This window comes from Scyliorhinus canicula, chromosome 19, assembly GCF_902713615.1.
Source record: "Scyliorhinus canicula chromosome 19, sScyCan1.1, whole genome shotgun sequence".
Lineage (NCBI taxonomy): Eukaryota > Metazoa > Chordata > Chondrichthyes > Carcharhiniformes > Scyliorhinidae > Scyliorhinus > Scyliorhinus canicula.
Genome location: NC_052164.1, coordinates 51184840 through 51207563, shown reverse-complemented (window position 1 = coordinate 51207563; position 22724 = coordinate 51184840). Strand labels below are relative to the sequence as shown.

Genomic DNA, 22724 nt, shown 5'->3' with positions numbered 1-22724 from the left:
CGGGAACCCGGCATGGCGGCTGAGAATTGTGTTCAGCACTGCCACACTCGTCCCGTTGGAAGGGGGCAGCGTCCGTGAGGGATGGGGGGACTGATGGAGGGTGGCCAGGAAGTGGGCTGTGGGGTCGCGGATGGTGGGGTCGGGTCCACGCACGGCCAGCGCCATTTGGAAGGCTGCAGGTTGTCAGCCATGTGCATGCGCAACCCGGGACCCGCCATTCTCTGGCCGTTTTCGGCGCGGGAGGCAGTAATTTCACCCGGGCTACTGCGAGCCCCTCACCGGTCCTAGAGTAGGTGAGGAGGCGGTGCCGGGTTTTTCTGGTCGGAAAAGACCACACATGCTCCACTGGCGCCGGCAGTTAGCCGTCTAAACGGAGAATCCAGCCCAGGGAGTTTGAGGAAGTGCTTTCTCACAGAGGGGTATTAGATCGTTCACCACAAGCAGTAACAAGGGAGGAACTTTAAGAAGGGATTGTGATAGTATTTATTAACTAAATATGAGGCAAGAAGAGGGGAATGTGCTTGGAAAGCCCAGTTGCAAATACAAGAGGTGTTTAACCCCCCCCCCACCCCCCAATGATTTTGTGCTGAATAACCCCCTTCGCTGAATAACCCCCTATTGCTGAATACACCCTATCGCTGAATACCCCCTATTGCTGAATAACCCCCTATTGCTGAATAACCCCCTTCGATGAATAACCCCTATTGCTGAATAAGCCCCTTCGCTGAATACCCCCTATTGCTGAATAACCCCCTATTGCTGAATACCCCCTTCGCTGAATACCCCCTTCGCTGAATACCCCCTTCGCTGAATAACCCCCTATTGCTGAATAATCCCTATTGCTGAATACCCCCTTCGCTGAATACCCCCTATTGCTGAATAACCCCTATTGCTGAATACCCCCTTCGCTGAATACCCCCTATTGCTGAATACCCCCTTCGCTGAATAACCCCCTATTGCTGAATACCCCCTTTGCTGAATACCCCCTTCGCTGAATACCCCCTTCGCTGAATAACCGCCTATTGCTGAATAACCCCCTTCGCTGAATACCCCCTATTGCTGAATACCCCCTATTGCTGAATAACCCCCTTCGCTGAATACCCCCTATTGCTGAATAACCCCCTATTGCTGAATAACCCCCTTCGCTGAATAACCCCCTATTGCTGAATAACCCCCTTCGCTGAATAACCCCCTATTGCTGAATACCCCCTATTGCTGAATACCCCCTTCGCTGAATACCCCCTTCGCTGAATAACCCCCTATTGCTGAATAACCCCCTTCACTGAATACCCCCTATTGCTGAATAACCCCCTATTACTGAATAACCCCCTTCGCTGAATACCCCCTATTGCTGAATAACCCCTATTGCTGAATACCTCCTATTGCTGAATACCCCCTATTGCTGAATACCCCCTATTGCTGAATAACCCCCTTCGCTGAATACCCCCTTCGCTGAATACCCCCTATTGCTGAATAACCCCCTATTGCTGAATACCCCCTATCGCTGAATAACCCCCTTCGCTGAATACCCCCTATTGCTGAATACCTCCTATTGCTGAATACCCCCTATTGCTGAATAACCCCCTTCGCTGAATAACCCCCTTCGCTGAATACCCCCTATTGCTGAATAACCCCTATCGCTGAATACCCCCTATCGCTGAATACCCCCTTCGCTGAATACCCCCTATTGCTGAATACCTCCTATTGCTGAATAACCCCTATTGCTGAATACCCCCTTCGCTGAATACCCCCTATTGCTGAATAACCCCCTTCGCTGAATACCCCCTTCGCTGAATAACCCCCTTCGCTGAATAACCCCTATTGCTGAATAACCCCCTATTGCTGAATACCCCCTATTGCTGAATAACCCCCTTCGCTGAATACCCCCTATTGCTGAATAACCCCCTTCGCTGAATAACCCCCTATTGCTGAATAACCCCCTTCGCTGAATAACCCCCTATTGATGAATACCCCCTATTGCTGAATACCCCCTATTGCTGAATACCCCCTATCGCTGAATATCCCCTATTGCTGAATGCCTCATATTGCTGAATAACCCCCTTCGCTGAATAACCCCCTATTGCTGAATAACCCCCTATTGCTGAATAACCCCCTTCGCTGAATACCCCCTATTGCTGAATAACCCCCTTCGCTGAATAACCCCCTATTGCTGAATAACCCCCTATTGCTGAATAACCCCCTATTGCTGAATAACCCCCTATTGCTGAATAACCCCTATTGCTGAATAACCCCTATTGCTGAATGCCTCCTATTGCTGAATAACCCCCTTCGCTGAATACCCCCTTCGCTGAATAACCCCCTATTGCTGAATACCCCCTATTGCTGAATAACCCCCTATTGCTGAATAACCCCCTATTGCTGAATAACCCCCTATTGCTGAATAACCCCCTATTGCTGAATACCCCCTATTGCTGAATAGCCCCCTTCGCTGAATACCCCCTATTGCTGAATACCTCCTATTACTGAATAACCCCCTTCGCTGAATACCCCCTTCGCTGAATACCCCCTATTGCTGAATACCCCCCTATTGCTGAATAACCCCCTTCACTGAATACCCCCTTCGCTGAATACCCCCTATTGCTGAATACCCCCCATTGCTGAATAACCCCCTTCGCTGAATACCCCCATTGCTGAATACCCCCTATTGCTGAATACCTCCTATTGCTGAATAACCCCCTTCGCTGAATACCCCCTTCGCTGAATACCCCCTATTGCTGAATACCCCCCTATTGCTGAATAACCCCCTTCGCTGAATACCCCCTATTGCTGAATAACCCCCTTCGCTGAATACCCCCTATCGCTGAATAACCCCTATTGCTGAATAACCCCCTATTGCTGAATAACCCCCTTCGCTGAATACCCCCTATTGCTGAATAACCCCCTTCGCTGAATAACCCCCTATCGCTGAATAACCCCTATTGCTGAATAACCCCCTTCGCTGAATAACCCCCTATTGCTGAATAACCCCCTATTGCTGAATAACCCCCTTCGCTGAATAACCCCCTATTGCTGAATACCCCCTATCGCTGAATACCCCCTATTGCTGAATACCCCCTATCGCTGAATACCCCCTATTGCTGAATACCCCCTATCGCTGAATACCCCCTATCGCTGAATACCCCCTATTGCTGAATACCTCCTATTGCTGAATACCCCCTATCGCTGAATACTCCCTATTACTGAATACCTCCTTTCTGTGTTGTAACTTCCATGATTCCGCATTATTCTATGCCATCTGAAATCTCCTCTTTGCCCATTATCCTTGGAGATATTTAACATTGCACTAGCTGATTCCCCCTTGGTGTTGTTCCAGATAAGTCAGGGGATAGAATAACCCCGAAGCTCCTGGTGCTGAGCCCTCCTCAGTTCCTCCTCCTCTGCCAGTCACATGTCCCATGATCCACCAGGTGCACTGCCTGTTTTGACACAGCATGCTCATTAAGTCTCCCCCACTTGTGCATTTGAAATCAGGGCTACTGAGTGTGTCCACGCCCAGGAGTACCACGAGTGTGTCCGTGTACCTGTGTTTTCTCTGTCTTTGTACAAGCATGCACCACGTGTGTCAGTGGCCAACCTACGTGTCTGTGCACCAGTGTTTACTGAATGTGTCACTGTACACTGGTGTATCTACGTCCCATGTGCATTGAGTATGTCTGTGTGTCAGTGTACACCGAGAGCTTTGTGTATCAGTGTACACTGAATGTGCCTGATGGTTATCTATGTATCAGTGTACTGACATACTACAGGTAATCTACCCCTCACCCAACCCACAACCAATAGGGAAAGGTGCCCGATGAGAAGGTTTTCTTGTGGATGTTGTGACTGTGTGATTAAACTGTATTTAACAGGCAGACCGGATCCTCCGCTCAAGCCCCAGTGAGGATTCTGACAATGGGGACAGGCGAGTCCGACGAAGGAAGCGCTCTTTCCGGGAAAGGAGTAACTCTGGTGAGTATGCAGACCGAGGGCTCTGATCCTACCTCCATTATACAAGGGCTATCCATAGGTGTGCAGGTTAGGTAGAGTTACAGGGATAGGGAGAAGTAGTGGGCCTGGGTAGGGTCCTCTTTCGGAGGGTTGATGCAGACTCGATGGGCCAAATGGCGTCTTTCTGCACTCTAGGGATTCTATTAATCTATATTTAGTGTCACCCATTCCAAAATTGGATCTCCAGATGGACACACGAGGATGAGGAGGATGAGAAAAAGCCAACCAGTGAATCAGAGCCAAACATCAAGATGATGGTCAGTTATACACTCACAGACCCGTATCACACACCACACTGTCTGCAGGGAGAAGCAAAACCTGGCTGCATTAGAGGCAATAACTGTCCACCGTGTATTATTTGATCACTCTATCCCCATTCTCCCACTGCCATGAACATACTTCAAATCAGTTTGTTTCCAGATCTCTCCATCTCTGCAGATTTTCCTTGTATCATGTCTGGCTCCATTGCAGATAAATGGATTGCTTAGGTTAGTCTATCTGTGGGATTCTCCGTCGGCGGGAGCCTCCAATTCACTGGCAGTGCACTCACACCCACGGGTTCCCCGACGGCGTGGGGTGGCCACAATGGAGCCCCATTGGCCGGCTGCGGGAAAGGAGAATCCCACTGCTAACGGGGCTGGCGGGATGGGAAATAATGACTCCATTACTGTTGCCTTTCCCAAGGCCACAATATTTAATGGTGGACTGGACAGCAAATCCTATATCTCTAACCCAGTGGGAAATTTAAGAATGGAGTAACAGCCTGCAGTACGACATGCTGGGTGTTCTCTAGCACTGAGCATTACCATGACGATCTTAGCTGTACCATTGAGAAGCCACTAAGTGAAGAGAAGAGCAGGTTATCGGCGATGGTTGAAAGGCCTTGTCAACAATCTCACAAATCTCCTGGCAATAATCCATTGGCAGATTTGTGAAATATCATCAGATATATGAATTACCAGCAATGGTGGCACGGTGGCACAGTGTTTAGCACTGCTGCTTCACATCCCCAGGGACCCGGGTTTCATTCCGACCTCAGGTGATGTTTGCCGTTTGCACATTCTTCCCGCGTCTGCATGGATTCCCCCCCGGGTGCTTCGTTTTCCTCCCACAGTCGAAGGATGTGCAGGTTAGGTGGATTGGCTGTGCAGGGCAGCACGGTGATGCAGTGGTTAGCACTGCGGCCTCCGGCGCTGAGGTCCCAGGTTCGTTCCCGGCTCTGGATCACTGTCCGTGTGGAGTTTGCACATTCTCCCCGTGTTTGCGTGGGTTTCGCCACCACAACCCAAAAATGTGCAGAGTAGGTGAATTGGCCACGTTAACTTGTCCCTTAATTGGAAGAAAGATAATTGGGTACTCTAAATTTATAGAATAAAAAAGGTGAATTGGCTATGTTAAATTGTCCCTTAGGGGAGGATTGCAAGAATAGGGTGAGGGATTCGGCCTAGGTGGAATGACCTATCAAAGAGACAGTGCAGAGGTGATGCGCCGAATGGCCTCCTTCTGCACAGTAGGGGTTCTATGATATGTGAAATACCATCAGATATATGAATTATGTCGGCATTCTAGGATTCTGTGATATATGAATTACTAGCAGATAATCTTTGCACGCTTTTACATTTATTTACACAGTTGTTCATAACAAATATACACCTCCTAAACTCAAAAAAACATAGTAAGAAGTCTGACAACACCAGGTTAAAGTCCAACAGGTTTGTTTGGAATCACTAGCTTTCGGAGCGCAGCTCCTTCCTCAGGTGAATCAGGTGAAGGAGGAGCAGTGCTCTGAAAGCTAGTTGGACCTGGTGTTGTAAGACTTCTTACTGTGCTCATCCCAGTCCAACACCGGCATCTCCACATCAAAAAACACAATTATAGTTTTGTCTATTTCTAAAACTAAAATGAATCCCCAGTTGAAGCCAACCTCCTCCTGCATACAATTAAACACAATTTAACAGATTCCCGTCTCTGCCTTTAAATAAAAATTAGGGTTAATTTGCACAACCAAAATGTCAAAACAAATTAGAACATAAGGCGTAGGAGCAGAAATAGGCCATTCAGCCCATCGAGTCTGCTCCACCATTCAATAATATCATGACTGATCTGATGTGATAATTCTAAACTCCGCTTTCAGGCTTTATCCCCAACTCTTGATTCTCTTACTATCTCAGCCTTGAACATACTTAACGACCCAGCTTCTACAGCTCTCTGTGGTAAAGAATTTTGATGGGAGGAATGGCCTCCTGCACTGTAGGGTCTCTAAGAGTCTAAAATTCACTACCCTCTGAGGTAAGAATTTCCTTCTCATCTCTGTCTTAAAATGGGCGACCCCCTTATTCTGAGATTACGTCCTCTGGTCCTACATTCTCCCACAGGGGAAACATCCTCTCGTTGTCTACACTGTCAAGCCCCCTGAGAATCATTTATGTCTCAATAAGGTCACCTCTCATTCTTCTAAACACCAATGAGTGCAGGCCAAACATACTCAACTTCTCCTCGTATATAAATCCCTCCATAGCCACAAATTAAAATTTTAAACTTCAGGTTCTGTCCAAACCACTACAATGCGAGATACCCCTCACCATTGGCGATTGGACAAGATTTGCTAACTAATCCTCAGCATATCTTTGCAGACAGAAAGAAGATGTACACACATTGCACCTGTTTCAGCTAAACAAAATAAGTGTCTCACTGAATTTATTCCTCAGGGCAATGTCCAACCAATGAGAGTCCACGTGCCAACTAATCAGCACTTTCTTCTCACATACTATAAAGTTGTTGTTGCCTCAACATTGTTAGTCTTACGATTGTTCTGATGAGTGCAAGCTGAAAAGCTTCTTCTTTCAGCTAGACTGTGGGGTTCTGTGTCAAGTTCTGCACTACCTCATGACTATTTTGCCTTGTTTTCTTCTGCTCAGAGTCTAAAATTCTATCATTAATTCTGATTAATCTTGAGGAATGGACCTTAACAGTTTGATTGCCATGTTTGATAATTACTGTCTTCCCATCATGGAAAATTGAAACTAATTGTAAAACCTTCTAGATCTGGAGGACTATCGCACGGAAAAGTTTGGGATTTTATCCATAGATAGGGATTATACTCTTCAACCATGTGGAGTGAACTCTTTCCTGAACCACCCACAGCGGGCAGTTGTCAACCTGCAGTTTTGTTAATCAGCTAAGATTTATGCAGCATTTCATCGACCACCACATCATTCCTTTCTCCCTTTTGCATTTGCCTTATTACACCTAAACTATTCATCTTGACCACTGCGTGAGGGAGCAAGTTTCCTCAACTCACCGTTTCCCTGTAAAGCACTTTCCCTTGAATTCAGTATTGGGTTTATTCGTCTTGTGTAATTCCTACTTTTAGAATTGCCCGGTAAGGGGAAATGTTTTCTCTGATCCATCCACCAAGGCGCATAGAGTCCTAACCCAGCGAAACCCTCTGGAAATGAGAGGCGGCTTTGCAGTTTGAGAATGGGGGGGTGTATTTTAACATGTAGTGATGTACACCCATCATTGAGTGTGTGGACTGAGGGGTTGAGTGTGATATTCATTAAAGCCTTGGATTTCAGATGCTTTGAGTAAAGGAGATCCGGATGGAGATAAGGACCCACTTACAAACCACCACTCTCACACACCGAGGGACCACTGGGACTACAGCAGCATGACACCCCGCTCGCAGAACAGTGAGGAGAATCTCAAGGCTTCAGCCTCCAGCATCACTGAGATGAAGAGCACCTCCCCAGCAAAGAATCTGAACTTTGTTACATCGGACACGGACCCCGTGGGGGTTAGGAGGAAAGACAGTGGGCCCAATCCCTTTACAGGTACCAGAGTCATTGGGTCTGTGATTAAATGTATTTATGGAGGTTTGATCAGATGACCTGCCCACACAGTCCAGCCATTAATCGGCCAACACATCCGTCCAGATCCACGGCCTTCCAGGCCAATTGGAAAGCAAAAAGACTCATTACCCAATTGGGTGATGCTTGACTGTCAGCCAAACAGCTTTGCATCTGATAAAGAGAAACGCTCAAAGAAAATGAGCAAAAGCAAATTGTTTAATGTCCTGATCATATTTCTCCAGGGTCATACCCAGCAGTGTCCTGGAGATTGATCATCAATTCCTGGATACTCCAGGCTAATCCTGGAAGGTTGGCAACCCTACAGAGTCATCCCCTATTCCTTGTGGATTTGTTGGGTTATTGAGGTGTCATGATCGTTGTCTTCATCGCAACTGTATTCAGAAAGCTCTGTTTCCATTTCCTGTTTCCCTAACTTCCCCCCTTCCGCATACCACAACTCCTTCCCCGGTCAAAGCTTTTCCATTCCTTTCCTCTTCTCAGTCCCAGCCACCATCTTGTTTCATAATAAATGAGCAGGGGGCTAATCAACCGCTTGAGCCTGCTCATCATTCAATTAGAACATGCCTGATCCATACTGTACCTTTGCTTGATTTACTAACCTTTGCTTCATATCCTCTGATACACTGCAACATCCACAGCCTTTTGAGGAAGAAAGTTCTAGATTTACATAACTTGCAATTAAATCTGCACCAGCTTCTGACTCAGCAATATTAGGATACGAGCAACAGAATTTTGAATGAGCCCAAGTTTAGGGAGCGTGAGAGCGCAGCTCTTTTGGTTCAGAGGTTAGTGTCCCTGTCTCTGGGTCAGAAGCTCTGTGTTCAAGTCTCACTTCAGGATCTGATGTTGATTACCAGCCTGGAAATCCTTCCAATACGCCTGGGCAGGCAGTAAGGGTGGGAGAGTTTCCTGCTCAGCCAACCTGCGAAAGGTAACGGCAAACCACTGCAGTATTTTGCCAACTATCACCGCGGAACAATCCAATGGAGGTACATGGTCGCCAACACCCAGACATGGCACCTGGAAAAGGAGGAGAGGGGATTGGAATTGTTAAATGTGCGAGGTAGGCACCCTATGTGGAATAATTGGAAGTTACAACATGGAAACAGTTCTTATGAACGATTGTGACCTAAATGGGCGTCACGGTGGCACAGTGGTTAGCAGCGCTGCCTCACTGTGCTGAGGACCCCGGTTCGATCCCAGCCCCGGGTCACTGTCCGTGTGGAGTTTGTACATTCTCCCCGTGTCTGCGTGGGTCTCCCCCCCCCCCCCCCCCCCCCCCCACCCCCCCACAACCCCAAAACGTGCAGAGTAGGTGGATTGGCCACGCTAAATTGCCCCTTAATTGGAATTTGTTTTTTAAAAAGATTGCGGCCTGAAGCATTAACTCTGTTTCTCTCTCCGCAGACAGCACCAGACCTGCTGTTTCTGTTTTCAGAATTTTCTGTTTTTAATTTCAGATTTCCAGCATCCACGTTTAGATCACTGTGTTTATCTACTTTTGTCTGTCATTTCACAATTTAAGTACTTTTTGTTTGTTATGCTAGACAGCATTTATTGCCCATCCCTAACTGCCTCTTGACAAAGTGGCGGAGAGCCACCATCTTGAATCATTGCAGTCCATCTGGTGTAGGCACACCCACAGTGCTGTTAGAGAGGGAGTTCCAGGATTTTGACCCAGCGACAGTGAAGGAACGGGATGATGTCTGCCTTGGAAGGAATTTGGGTGGTGTTCTTCAAGACCGTGCTGCCCTTCAGCATTGCCCTGTAATCTACAAAATTCTAACAAAATAGGCATCATTTGTCTTTCTCCTAGTGAACATCTGCTGTTCCCTCCCTAACACCTCAACATCCTCCCTCTAGTGTAGAGCCCAATATTATATCCAGGGAGTGGGATAGCTTGATCTTGGTTTCGGATAATGCTCGGCACAACATTGAGAGCCGAAGGGCCTGTTCTGTGCTGTACTGTTCTATGTTCTATGTCCTCTAACTGTGGACTTATTACATTGGCTGATTACTACCTTGTGGCTTTTATATTCTATACCTTGCAATATAACCTAGAATATTTATTTCCAGCCTTTTTATCCACAGCTGCTGCCTTTAATACTTGGAGACACTGGCATTCCAACTCCTTCTGCTCCTCCACATGCTCAAACCAACCCCCATTCCAACTATAATTACTGCTATTTTTTCACAATCAAAATACGTCATCTTAATCTTGCTGACACTGAATTCCAGCTGTCACATTTTAGCTCATTCCCCCATCTCGTCAATAGTCCTTTGCTGTTTTTTTTTATCTTTTTAACAATTAATCAGACCTATAATGTTAAAATTATCTGCAATGTAGACTCCACACCCTCTATTCACTGGCATGCGCCAAGAGCAGAACAGAACACTCCCAACCACCTTGAGAAACTGCCCACGAGTCCTGCTCTGTGTTTCGTCACTTCTACAGCTTGTAGCCCAGTTTGTAATCCACTCTCTCTCCCTAGCTCTGTACCTCCTTCATGTTCCTGAGTAACTTCCCTCAGGAAACTTTGTCAAAGTCCTCCTCAAACTCCATATGAACAATATCCACCACAATAAGAAGATTTTTCATCCCGTTAGTTGGGCTGAACAGAGCATCATATAGAATGATTAGAGTGGTTATTTCCAATATCTGGGGGTTTATAGAATCATAGAATCTACAGTGCAGAAGGAGGCCTTTCGGCCCTTCGAGTCTGCACGGGACCTTGGAAAGAGCACCCTACTTAAGCCCACACCTCCACCCTATCCCCGTAACCCCACCTAATCTTTTTGGACACTAAGGGTAATTTAGAATGGCCAATCCACCCAACCTGCACATCTTTGGACTTGTGGGAGGAAACCAGAGCACCCGGAGGAAACCTACGCAGGCACGAGAACATGCAGACTCCGCACAGACAGTGACCCAAGGCGGGAATCGAACCAGGGACCCTGGAGCTGTGAAGCAACAGTACTAAATACTGTGCTAACGTGCTGCCCCTACTATTTTTTACTATTTTCACTATTGACCAGAAACTAAACTTAACTAGTTATGGCTGTAGCTCCAAGAGCAGGTCAGAGGCTAGGAATCCTGTGGCGAGTAACTCACCTCCTGACTCCCCAAAGTCTGTCCGCCATCTACAGGGCACAAGTCAGGGGTGTGATAGGATACTCTCCACATACCTGGATGAGTGCAGCTCTGACAACACTCAAGATGGTGTGTGGACCATCTATAAGATGCAGTGCAGGAACTCACCAAGGTTTCTTCGACAGCACCTTAGAACATAGAACAGTACAGCACAGAACAGGCCCTTCGGCCCTCGATGTTGTGCCGAGCAATGATCACCCGACTCAAACCCACGTATCCACTCTATACCCGTAACCCAACAACCCCCCCCCCCATAACCTTACTTTTAAGGACACTACGGGCAATTTAGCATGGCCAATCCACCTAACCCGCACATCTTTGGACTGTGGGAGGAAACCGACGCACACACGGGGAGGACGTGCAGACTCCGCACAGACAGTGACCCAGCTGGGAACCGAACCTGGGACCCTAGAGCTGTGAAGCATTTATGCTGACCACCATCTTACCGTGCTGCCCCTTCTAAACCTACAACCGCATACCATCTAGAAGAACAATGGCAGCAGACACATAGGAACATCACCATCACTACCATCCTGACATGGAAATGTATCGTCGTTCCTTCACTATCACTGGGCCAGAATCTTGGAACGCCCTCCCTAACAGCACTGTGGGTGTACCTACACCAGAAGGACTGCAGCGTGTCAAGAAGGCAGCCCACCACCAACTTCTCAAGGGCAATTAGGGATGGGAATTAAATGCTGGCCTTACCAGCGACGTCCATATCCTTGTAAATGAATAAATAAAGCATTTAAGAAGACCATTCAGCCCATTGTGTGGCAGCTCCTTGCTGAAGCAGGGTCACCCAACCTCACCCCCCATGGCGTTGCGGTCTCCAGTTATCTATCCAATTTTCTTTTGAAGGCTTCAGTTGAATCTGCCACCACCACCCTGTCAGGCAGCCCATTCCCTTCACCATATTGCACCTACCCCTCCCTCCCCCCCTTCAGAATGCTGCTTCTGCTGACATAGTAATTGTCCCCGAGAAAGTCGTCAAACGGCTGCCCCCTCCAGGAGAACCCCAGCATTGACACCCTCAAGGCAAACATTATTTTCTCCAGCTTGAGTAACCCAGCCATGTCACTGACCCAGGTCTCCACACTCGGGGGCTTCGAGTCCCTCCACATTAAAAGGATTCGTCTCCGGGCTACCAGGGAGGCAAAGGCCAAAACGTCGGCCTCTTTCACTCGCTGAACTCCCGGGTCTTCTGACACTCCAAAGATTGCTATCTCTCGACTCGGCACCACCTGCGTACCTAGCACCTTGGACATTGCCTTGGCAAACCCCTGCCAGAATCCACCAAGCTTCGGGCATGCCCAAAACATGTGGACATGGTTTGCTGGGCTTCCCGCACACCTCACACATCTATCTTCTACTCCGAAAAAACCTGCTCATCCTTGCCGCCGTCATGTGAGCCCAGTGTACCACCTTAAACTGTATTAGACTGAGCCTAGCACATGATGAGGAGGAATTAACCCTGCTTAAGGCATCCGGCCACAGATCCGCCTCTAACTCCCCACCTAGTTCCTCCTCCCACTTGCCCTTCAGTTCCTCCACCGTGGTCTCCTCCGCCTCCAACAACAACTGATAGATATCCGACAATTTCCCCTCCCCTACCCAGGTACCGGACACTACTCTGTCCTGTATTCCCCGTAGCGGGATCAGCGGGAAAGGCAACACCTGTTTCCTCAGAAAGTCCCGGACTTAGAACATAGAACATAGAACAGTACAGCACAGAACAGGCCCTTCGGCCCTCGATGTTGTGCCGAGCAAAATATCTGAAACCATTCAGATATAAACTAAAAGGGGTCATGAAATATCTTTGGCTAACAGGGTTAGGGAAAATCCCAAAGCCTTTTATTCGTATGTAAGGAGCAAGAGGGTAACTAGAGAAAGGATTGGCCCACTCAAAGACAAAAGAGGGAATTTATGTGTGGACTCAGAGGAAATGGGTGAGATTCTTAATGAGTACTTTGCATCGGTATTCACAAAGGAGAGGGACAAGATGGATGTTGAGGCTGGGGATGGATGTTTAAATCCTCTAGGTCAAGTTGTCAAACGGAAGGGGGAAATTTTGGGTATTCTAAAAGACATTAAGGTGGACAAGTCCCCAGGACCGGATGGGATCTATCCCAGGTTACTGAGGGAAGCGAGGGTTGAAATAGCTGGGGCCTTAACAGACATCTTTGCAGCATCCTTGAGCACGGGTGAGGTCCCGGAGGACTGGAGAATTGCTAATGTTGTCCCTTTGTTTAAGAAGGGTAGCAGGGATAATCCAGGGAATTATAGACCTGTGAGCTTGACGTCTGTGGTAGGCAAACTGTTGGAGAAGATACCGAGGGATAGGATCTATTCACATCTGGAAGAAAATAGACTTATCAATGATAGGCAGCATGGTTTTGTGCAGGGAAGGTCATGTCTTACAAACCTAATAGAATTCTTTGAGGAAGTGACAAAGTTAATTGATGAGGGAAGGGCTGTAGATGTCATATACGTGGAGTATATAACATGTAAGGCGTTTGATAAGGTTTCCCATGGCAGGTTGATGGAAAAAGTGAAGTTGTATGGGGTACAGGGTGTGCTAGATGGATAAATAACTGGCTGGGCAACAGGAGACAGAGAGTAGTGGTGGAAGGGAGTGTCTCAAAATGGAGAAGGGTGACTAGTGGTGTTCCACAGGGATCCGTGCTCGGACCACTGCTGTTTGTGATCTACATAAATGACCTGGAGGAAGGTATAGGTGGTCTGATTAGCAAGTTTGCAGATGATACCAAGATTGGTGGAGTTGCAGATAGCGAGGAGGACTGTCAGAGAATACAACAAAATATAGATAGATTGGAGAGTTGGGCAGAAAAATGGCAGATGGAGTTCACTTCCAGGCAAATGCGAGGTGATGCATTTTGGAAGATGAAATTCAAGAGTGGACTATATGGCCAATGGAAGGGTCTTGGGAAAATTGATGTACAGAGAGATCTGGGAGTTCAGGTCCATTGTACCCTGAAGGTGGCAACGCAGGTTGATAGAGTGGTCAAGAAGGCATACAGCATGCTTGCCTTCATCGGACGGGGTATTGAGTACAAGAGTTGGCAGGTCATGTTACAGTTGTATAGGACTTTGGTTCGGCCACATTTGGAATACTGCGTGCAGTTCTGGTCGCCACATTACCAGAAGGATGTGGATGCTTTGGAAAGGGTGCAGAGGAGGTTCACCAGGATGTTGCCTGGTATGGAGGGTGCTAGCTATGAAGAAAGGTTCAGTAGATTAGGATTGTTTTCGTTTGAAAGACGGAGGTTGAGGGGGGACCTGATTGAGGTCTACAAAATTATGAGAGGTATGGACAGGGTGGATAGCAACAAGCTTTTCCCAAGAGTGGGGGTGTCAGTTACAAGGGGTCACGATCTCAAGGTGAGAGGGGGAAAGTTTAAGGGAGATGTGCGTGGAAAGTTTTTTACGCAGATGGTGGTGGGTGCCTGGAACGCTTTACCAGCGGAGATGGTAGAGGCGGGCACGACAGCATCATTTAAGAGGCAACTAGACAGGTATATGAATGGGCGGGAACAGAGTGAAGTAAACCTTGGAAAATAGGCGACAGGTTTAGATAAAGGATCTGGATCGGCGCAGGCTGGGAGGGCCGAAGGGCCTGTTCCTGTGCTGTAATTTTCTTTGTTCTTGTTCTTTGTTCATTCCCTGGTGGCAGCTTGAACTTGTCCTCCAGCGCCTTCAGACTGGGAAAATTCCCATCTATGAATAGATCTCCCATCCTCCTAATTCCTGCTCTCTGCCAACTTCGGAACCCGCCATCTATCCTGCCCGGCGCGAACCTGTGGTTGTTGCAAATCAGGGTCCAGACTGACACACCCTCCACCTTCTCATACCTCCTCCATTGCCCCCAGATCCTCAATGACGCCACCACCACTGGGCTACTGGAGTACTGGGCTGGCGAGAACGGCAGAGGTGCCGTTACCAGTGCTCCCAAACTGGTGCCATTGCATGACGCCGCCTCCATCCGCTCCCATGCCAACCCGTCCCCCATTACCCACTTCCTAATCATCACTATATTCGCCGCTCAGTAGTAGTTGCAGGGCAAGAGTTATATCTGGGGGAAAGGCAATTATGATGTGATGAGGCAAGACTTAGGATGCATCGGATGGAGAGGAAAACTGCAGGGGATGGGAACAATGGAAATGTGGGCACAATGGAAATGTCAGGAATAAAAGAATGACTAGGGTAAGAGTAGGGCCAGTCATGGACAGTAATGGGAGGTTGTGCATGGAGTCCGAGGAGATAGGAGAGGTGCTAAATGAATATTTTTCGTCAGTATTCATATAGGAAAAAGACAATTGTTGCTCGTTGTACTTTCTCTTTAATTGCTCTGTTTTAATAACCTTTGCTCTAGAGTCGCCAGGTATCTTTCTGATACCACCACGAGGTTCAAAGTCAAGCGCTGATCAATAACTCAATACACCAGTTAGTAAGTTTCAAATCAATACACATTTATTATATACACAGTCAATCACTACTCATGCACAATTTCTACTTACTAAACTATCACTGCTACTAAAGGCCTGTACTTAGCTTCTGAATGGCCCACCAGGTCAGAGGAACAATGGCCTTTGTCCGGTTCTGAATCTGCTGGCTTCAAGCTAGCGTGGAATAGTAGCTAGGAGCGTCTATCTCGTAGCGTGCGTTGACTGGAGACTTACTTGGTTGGTGCAGCTGCTAGGCAGGTCTCTCCTCGCTGAGAGTCACGGTCAAGAGTTCTTTGAGAGCTGCCAAGAGAACGAACTGAACTTGGAGACTCTACTTTATAGTCCCCAGGGGTTTTGCGCCCTTTTGGGCGGACCCTGGACTTGGTCCCAATTAATTGGACCATGTCCCAATCATTCTAATCGATTTCTCCAATACTGGAGATGTTCCCTGATCATTGGGCAGGCCCTATGTGTCCGTTGGCCTGCGTTTGTCCTAGCACCCACTGGCGCCGGGGAGTCTGTCTTGGTCCCGATTGATTCAATGTTTCTAATTGTTCCTGGGGATCGCTCATTTGTATGTAGATGGCTATTGGTTTCGGTTCTGTCTGGGTTCTGCAAATCTTAATACACAGGAAACCTTTCACCTGCTTGTTTTCCTTGTAGCTGGCCAATTTCCCCTGTATTCTTTGCGGGCATCCATTTTGGAATTGGGACGTGGCCACCCCAGGTTGTCGAGGGGAATACTGAGATACAGGCGACTAGACTAGAAGGGCTTGAGGTTCATAAGGAGGAGGTGTTAGCAATTCTGGAAAGTGTTAACATAGATAAGTCCCCTGGGCCGGATGGGATTTATCCTAGGATTCTCTGGGAAGCTAGAGAGGAGGTTGGTGAGCCTTTGGCTTTGATCTTTAAGTCATCTTTGTCTACAGGAATAGTGCCAGAAGACTGGAGGATAGCAAATGTTGTCCCCTTGTTCAAGAAGGGGAGTAGAGACAACCCCGGTAACTATAGACCAGTAAGCCTTTCTTCTGTTGTTGGCAAAGTATTGGAAAAGTTTATAAGAGATAGGATGTATAATCATCTGGAAAGGAATAATTTGAGTAGAGATATGGTTTTGTGACGGGTAGGTCGTGCCTCGCAAACCTTATTGAGTCCTTTGACAAGGTGACCAAACAGGTGGATGAGGGTAAAGCAGTTGATGTGGTGTATATGGATTTCAGTAAAGCGTTTGATAAGGTTCCCCACAGTAGGCTGTTGCAGAAAATACGGAGGCATGGGATTCAGGGGGATTTAGCAGTTTGGATCAGAAATTGGCTAGCTGGAAGAAGACAAAGGATGGTGGTTTATGGGAAATGTTCAGATTGGAGTCCAGTTACTAGTGGTGTACCACAAGGATCTGTTTTGGGGCCACTGCTGTTTGTCATTTTTATAAATGACCTGGAGGAGGATGTAGAAGGATGGGTGAGTAAATTTGCAGATGACACTGAAGTCGGTGGACAGTGCGGAAGGATGTTATAGGATACAGAGGGACATAGGTAAGCTGCAGAGCTGGGCTGACAGGTGGCAAATGGAATTTAATGCAGAAAAGTGTGAGGTGATTCATTTTGGAAGGAATAACAGGAAGACAGAGTACTGGGCTAATGGGAAGATTATTGGTAGTGTGGATGAGCAGAGAATCTCGGTGTCCATGTGCATAGATCCCTGAAAGTTGCCACCCAGGTTGAGAGGGTTGTTAAGAAGGCGTACGGTGTGTTAGCTTTTATTGGTAGAGGGATTGAGTTTCGGAGCCATGAGGTCATGTTGCAGTATCCAAAACTCTGATGCGGCCGCATTTGGAGTATTGTGTGCAATTCTGGTCACTGCATTATAGGAAGGATGTGGAAGCATTTGAAAGGGTGCAGAGGAGATTTACCAGAATGTTGCCTGGTATGGAGGGAAGATCTTATGAGGGAAGGCTGAGGGACTTGAGGCTGTTTTCGTTAGGGAAAAGAAGGTTAAGAGGTGACTTAATTGAGGCATACAAGATGATCAGAGGATTAGATAGGATGGACAGTGAGAGCCTTTTTCCTCGAATGGTGATGTCTAGCATGAGGGGACATGGCTTTAAATTGAGGGGAGATAGATATAGGACAGATGTCAGAGGTAGGTTCTTTACTCAGAGAGTAGTAATGGCGTGGAACACCCTGCCTGTAACAGTAGTGGACTCGCCAACACTAAGGGCTTTCAAATGGTCATTGGATAAACATATGGATGATAAGGGAATAGTGTAGATGGGCTTTAGAGGGGTTTCACAGGTCAGCGCAACATCGCGGGCCGAAGGGCCTGTACTGCGCTGTAATGTTCTATGCAGAAGTTCGGCAGCGCCAACCCAACCCAACCCAACCCAACCCCCCCCCCCCGGACTGTGCTCCAACAAGATTTTCTTCACCCACGGGGTTTTATTCGCCCATACAAAGCCCAAAATAATCTTGTTTACCAGCTTGAAAAAGGCCTTAGGTTTGAAGATGGGGAGGCACTGGAAGACAAACAAAAAACTGTGAGGCGCCGTCATTTTCACAGTCTGTGCCCTCCCTGTCAGCGATAATGGGAGTATATCCCATCTTTGAAAGTCCTGCTCCACCAGCCGGGTTAGGTTGAGCCTGTGCTCGTGAATCCTTTCTTAGTTCCCACCAATGCCTTCACTTCCTTCTGAAAGGGCGGTGCCCAGAACAGACACAAAGGCTCAGCTGAGGCCAAATCAGTCTTTTGACATGTGTATCATAACTTCCTTGTTTTTTTGTGCTCTATTCCCATATTTACAAAGCCCACCATCCTATATTCCTCATTAGCTATTTTCTCAATCAGTGCTGACACTTTAGATGATTTGAGCACAGGTCCCTGGTCACTCTACTCCTGCACCCACTTCCAAATTGTGCCCTTTGGGTTATATCTCTGCAATCTTCCTGTCAAACTGAATCACTGCACACTTCTCTGCACTAAGCTTCATCTGCCATGTGTATGTCTAACCCTGCCTAAATCCTCTGCAAGTTGATCATTATCCTCCACACAGTTTGCAATATTTCTGAATTCTATATCTTCCGCAAATGAGAATGTGTGCCCTGTTCGTCAAAACTTGGGGAGCCTAGGGGCGGCAGTGGCACAGTGGTTAGCATTGCTGCCTACAGCTCTGAGGACCCAGGTTCAAGTCCCGGCCCTGGGTCACTGTCCACGTGGAGTTTGCACGTTCTCCTCATGTCACCCCCCACAAACCAAAGATGCGCAGGTTAGGTGGATTGGCCATGCTAAATTGCCCCTTAATTGGAAAAACAAATAATTGGGTACTCTAAATTTATTTTTTTTAAGTATCAGAAACCTTAAAAAAATAACATTTGGGGAGCTGGTTTGTACTGTTGTCTCGATTCTGTGTCACTCAGCCACTGTTGCTACTGTCCCTTTTATTCCAAGGACTCTAACTTTTCCCAAAAGCTCGTTCTGTGATACAGTATCAAACCATCGACCACATTACTCTCCTTAATTCCATTTGTTTTCTTATCAGAAAATGTGAATAAATTGTTGTGGTACCAGACCAGACCCAATTCATATCAGGAAACCAGACCAGACCCCAACAACCTTTCAATTTGTAAACTATTGCTTCAGGAATGATTCCATTGACAACCAGGGATCTTTTATATTCAAACAAACTTTATTATTAACACAGGATTAAGCCCAATAACATGGAGGAAAAAACAGCTTTTCAATTGACAGTTATTTAGTTTTATAAAAAAATAAAGGTCTTTGAGCTTACTTTCCCATCTACTTCAATTGAGCAAAATCCACACACACACACACGAGTCGAACGCCACTTATTAATAAAGTTAACACTCAGTGGCTTACAGAGTTATTCACAAAGACCTTGGGAGAGAAGCTGTCAGAAGTCAGCATGAGAAACATACCTCCCCTCTCCAGAAACCAGAGCCAAACTCCAAAAATGAAGCTAAAAACAAGACACAGGTCAGGGGTCAAAATTGAAACTAAAAATAGACCTAGCTCCTCCCATGAGCGACACCAAAGCCTACGTAGCTGTCAAAACTCCAATCACAGCCCCAGCAGACATATAATCTGGATACCTTAATCCAAAGTTATTTTAATAACATGACTGCAACAGACAAATAATAATATATATAAATTTCCTAAATTCATCACACCTCCTGCCTTAAAAAATGAACCAGAATATATAAAAGATGGCTTAATTTTCCCAAAGCCTTTTGAATTTTAAACATTACTGGTACTCTATAAGGTACATACTTTGTTGTATTTAGGCTTGCAAACTTAAACAATTAGTATTGTCTATCTCAATCTTTCTTTTTCAAATTTGAAGTTCTATCCTTCTTTCACCTCAATGTGGTGACAAACCATAGACAATCATGTTCTCTCTTCCCACTACATGTACAATTTTCAAGTCGCATGGTTGTAGCAATAAACTCCATCGAAATAGTCTTGCATTTCGATTTTGAAACTTTTCCAGAGATTTTAATGGATTATGGTCTGTATAAACAATTGTCCCCAATGAATGGTATCACAAATATCAAAATGTTGCAAATACCAAATTCAAAATCTCCTTTGTGATGGCCAAACATTTTTGACGAATATTTTGTTTTTTGGAAAAATAACCAACAGGTTTTCCTATCCTGCCATCTTCGTTTTCACATTCCCATAGGAACATCTGACTATGCCCAACTGTGTGGCCTAAAAATGTGTCTTGAGCTGTCACAAATTCACTTTAGGCCAAGTTAACCATGAAGCCAGCCTCCTGTAGTCGATCAAAATGTTCCAAATGCTCCTATCACGTTTGACTGAACACCACCAGATTGTCTATATACACTGCATAATTCTTTAGTCCAGAAATGACCTTGTTGGTTAGTCTTGGGCATGCTGTTGGCACATTCTTCAAGCTAAATGGCATAACTTTAAACCGATACAGACCATTTGGTGTTACAAAAGCCGAAGCTTTCTTCGCCCTTTAAGTAAGTCAAGTTTGGTAATAAAATTTGCTTGTCCCACCTTTTCAATATAGTCTTCCAATCGAGGAATAGGATACGAATCTGACTTCGTAACTGCGTAGATTTTTTTTGCGTTACATCTGGTTTTGGTACCATCACAATAGGTGAGCTCCAATCGCTGCAAGTCACTTCAATGATATCATTATTAAGCATACTTTGTCTCCTTTTGAATCTGTGCCAACTTTGGTGGATTGAGCCTATGTGGATGCTGCTTAATTGGAATAGAATTTCCTACATAGGGGCTGGTTTAGCACAGCTCGCTTGTAATGCAGAACAACGCCAGCAGCGCGGGTTCAATTCCTGTACCGGCCTCCCCAAACAGGCACCGGAATGTGGCAACTAGGGGCTTTTCACTCTAACTTCATTGAAGCCTACTTGTGACAATAAGTGATTATTATTATTATTACATCTACATCACGTATAATTACTTTTGTACTTCCTAGTTTCCTCCCACATACATCCCTGTGTGGCTGTTTCAGGGCACTTTGATTTTCCTCCGGAAGGTATCTCAGTAATTTACTCAAATTGCGTGTTGCTTCCTCATTCTCCAACATAATTTGAGGAATGTGAAATTCAGAATCATCTGCATTTATCACTTGTCCCTGAGTTACAATAACTAACTAAATCATCCTCCCTCTTCTGCTCTTGTTCTTCATCGACCATTTGGTCAAAGATTGTTTCTGCTAACTGAACCTCAGCCTCCGCATTTTTACTCCTTGATTTCAGCTCCTCTTGTCTCAACCTGTGACTCTGTGATCTTGTTACCACATTATCTGGAAACACCCCAGAGTATGCTTCTTGCAACACCTCAGTTGTTTCACTTTCCACTGGCTTTTCAACCAGAGTGGGCATCACTCCCACCTGTTCCTCAGAAAAAGGTAGTTTTTCTATTACTCCTACCACACTTCATCACTTTTCACCGGACTCTCTAACCTCACCTTACATAGTGGCACAGTATTCCTTCCACCACCAATTCCACATATTATCACCTTTCTGGCAATACTCTTTCCAAACTACATATCTCCTTATCTCCCCTATTAGAGATTGACTTGATCATGTATACCTTAAGATGTTAACCTCCTTACCTACTCTATCTTGTACACATGAGTAAACCTTACCCTCACAAACAAAATCTTTATAGACATCTTGCACCTGCTTATCCACCAACCTCTGAACTGGCCGTACACTGCTGCACTTCTTCCACTGAGACAGTGGTTTATTTTGCCACCTTATCCTATTTTAATATGTCTACCTTCCCAGTACTTTTCTTAAGCAGCCAACACTCTGACTTTGTGTGTCCAACTTTATTATGATGAAAACATGTAAGTTTTCTTATCTCTCTTCCACTATCATAGGTTTCCTTTTTAACCTGATAAAAACTCTCCTTAATTTAATTTCTCCAACTAAATCTCCTTTGCCTTGACCACCTGTGGTTTTCTCATTTCCCCAGTTCCTATCCTTCACAGATTGAAATCGATGTTGAAAACCAAACTAATAAACTAATGCAAAAGAATAGAATCATAGAATTTACAGTGCAGAAGGAGGCCATTCGGCCCATCGAGTCTGCACTGGCCCTTGGAAAGGGCACCCTACCTAAGTCCACTCCTCCACCCTATCCCCATAACACCCTTTTTGGACACTAAGGGCAATTTATCATGGCCAATCCACCTAACCTGCACATCTTTGGACTGGGAGAAAACCGGAGCGCCCGGAGGAAACCCACGCAGACACGGGGAAAACATGCAGACTCCGCACAGACAGTGACCCAAGCCGGGAATCGAACCTAGGACCCTGGAGCTGTGAAGCAATTGTGCTAACCACAAATGCTACCGTGCCACCCTCATCATCAGCCATCTGTGCTGGCAGTTTAGCAATTTTAATCCTTTGCTCTTTCACATGAGTTCTGACTACTGCGGGATGTGAATATTGGTCTATTTTTAATGTTCTTATCAACCTATCAAATTGTTTTGTTTGATTCTTTCAAATTCCATCTGCATCTTAACTTGTTCTTAGATTTCTAAACTTCTGGCACTAGTTCATATGTATTTAAAATGGATTTTCTCACCTCATCATAATCTCTTGATAGCTCCTCTGATTGTGATGTGAACACTTCATTAGCTCTACCAACCCACTTTGTTTGAACCAACAATGGTCTTTGGCCAATTCATTGCTTAGCCACTTTCTCAAA

The 22724-nt window shown here is 46.1% G+C and overlaps 1 protein-coding gene across 1 annotated transcript in view; it reads left to right on the top strand.

Moving 5' to 3' along the window:
- kcnh6a (potassium voltage-gated channel, subfamily H (eag-related), member 6a) overlaps window positions 1-22724 on the top strand; it is a 357081-nt gene that overhangs the window by 317357 nt on the left and 17000 nt on the right. Inside the window, exons 11-12 of the mRNA XM_038779154.1 lie at window positions 3870-3969; window positions 7587-7841. Coding sequence (XP_038635082.1) covers window positions 3870-3969; window positions 7587-7841 — 355 coding nt within the window. The remainder of the gene's footprint in view (window positions 1-3869; window positions 3970-7586; window positions 7842-22724) is intronic.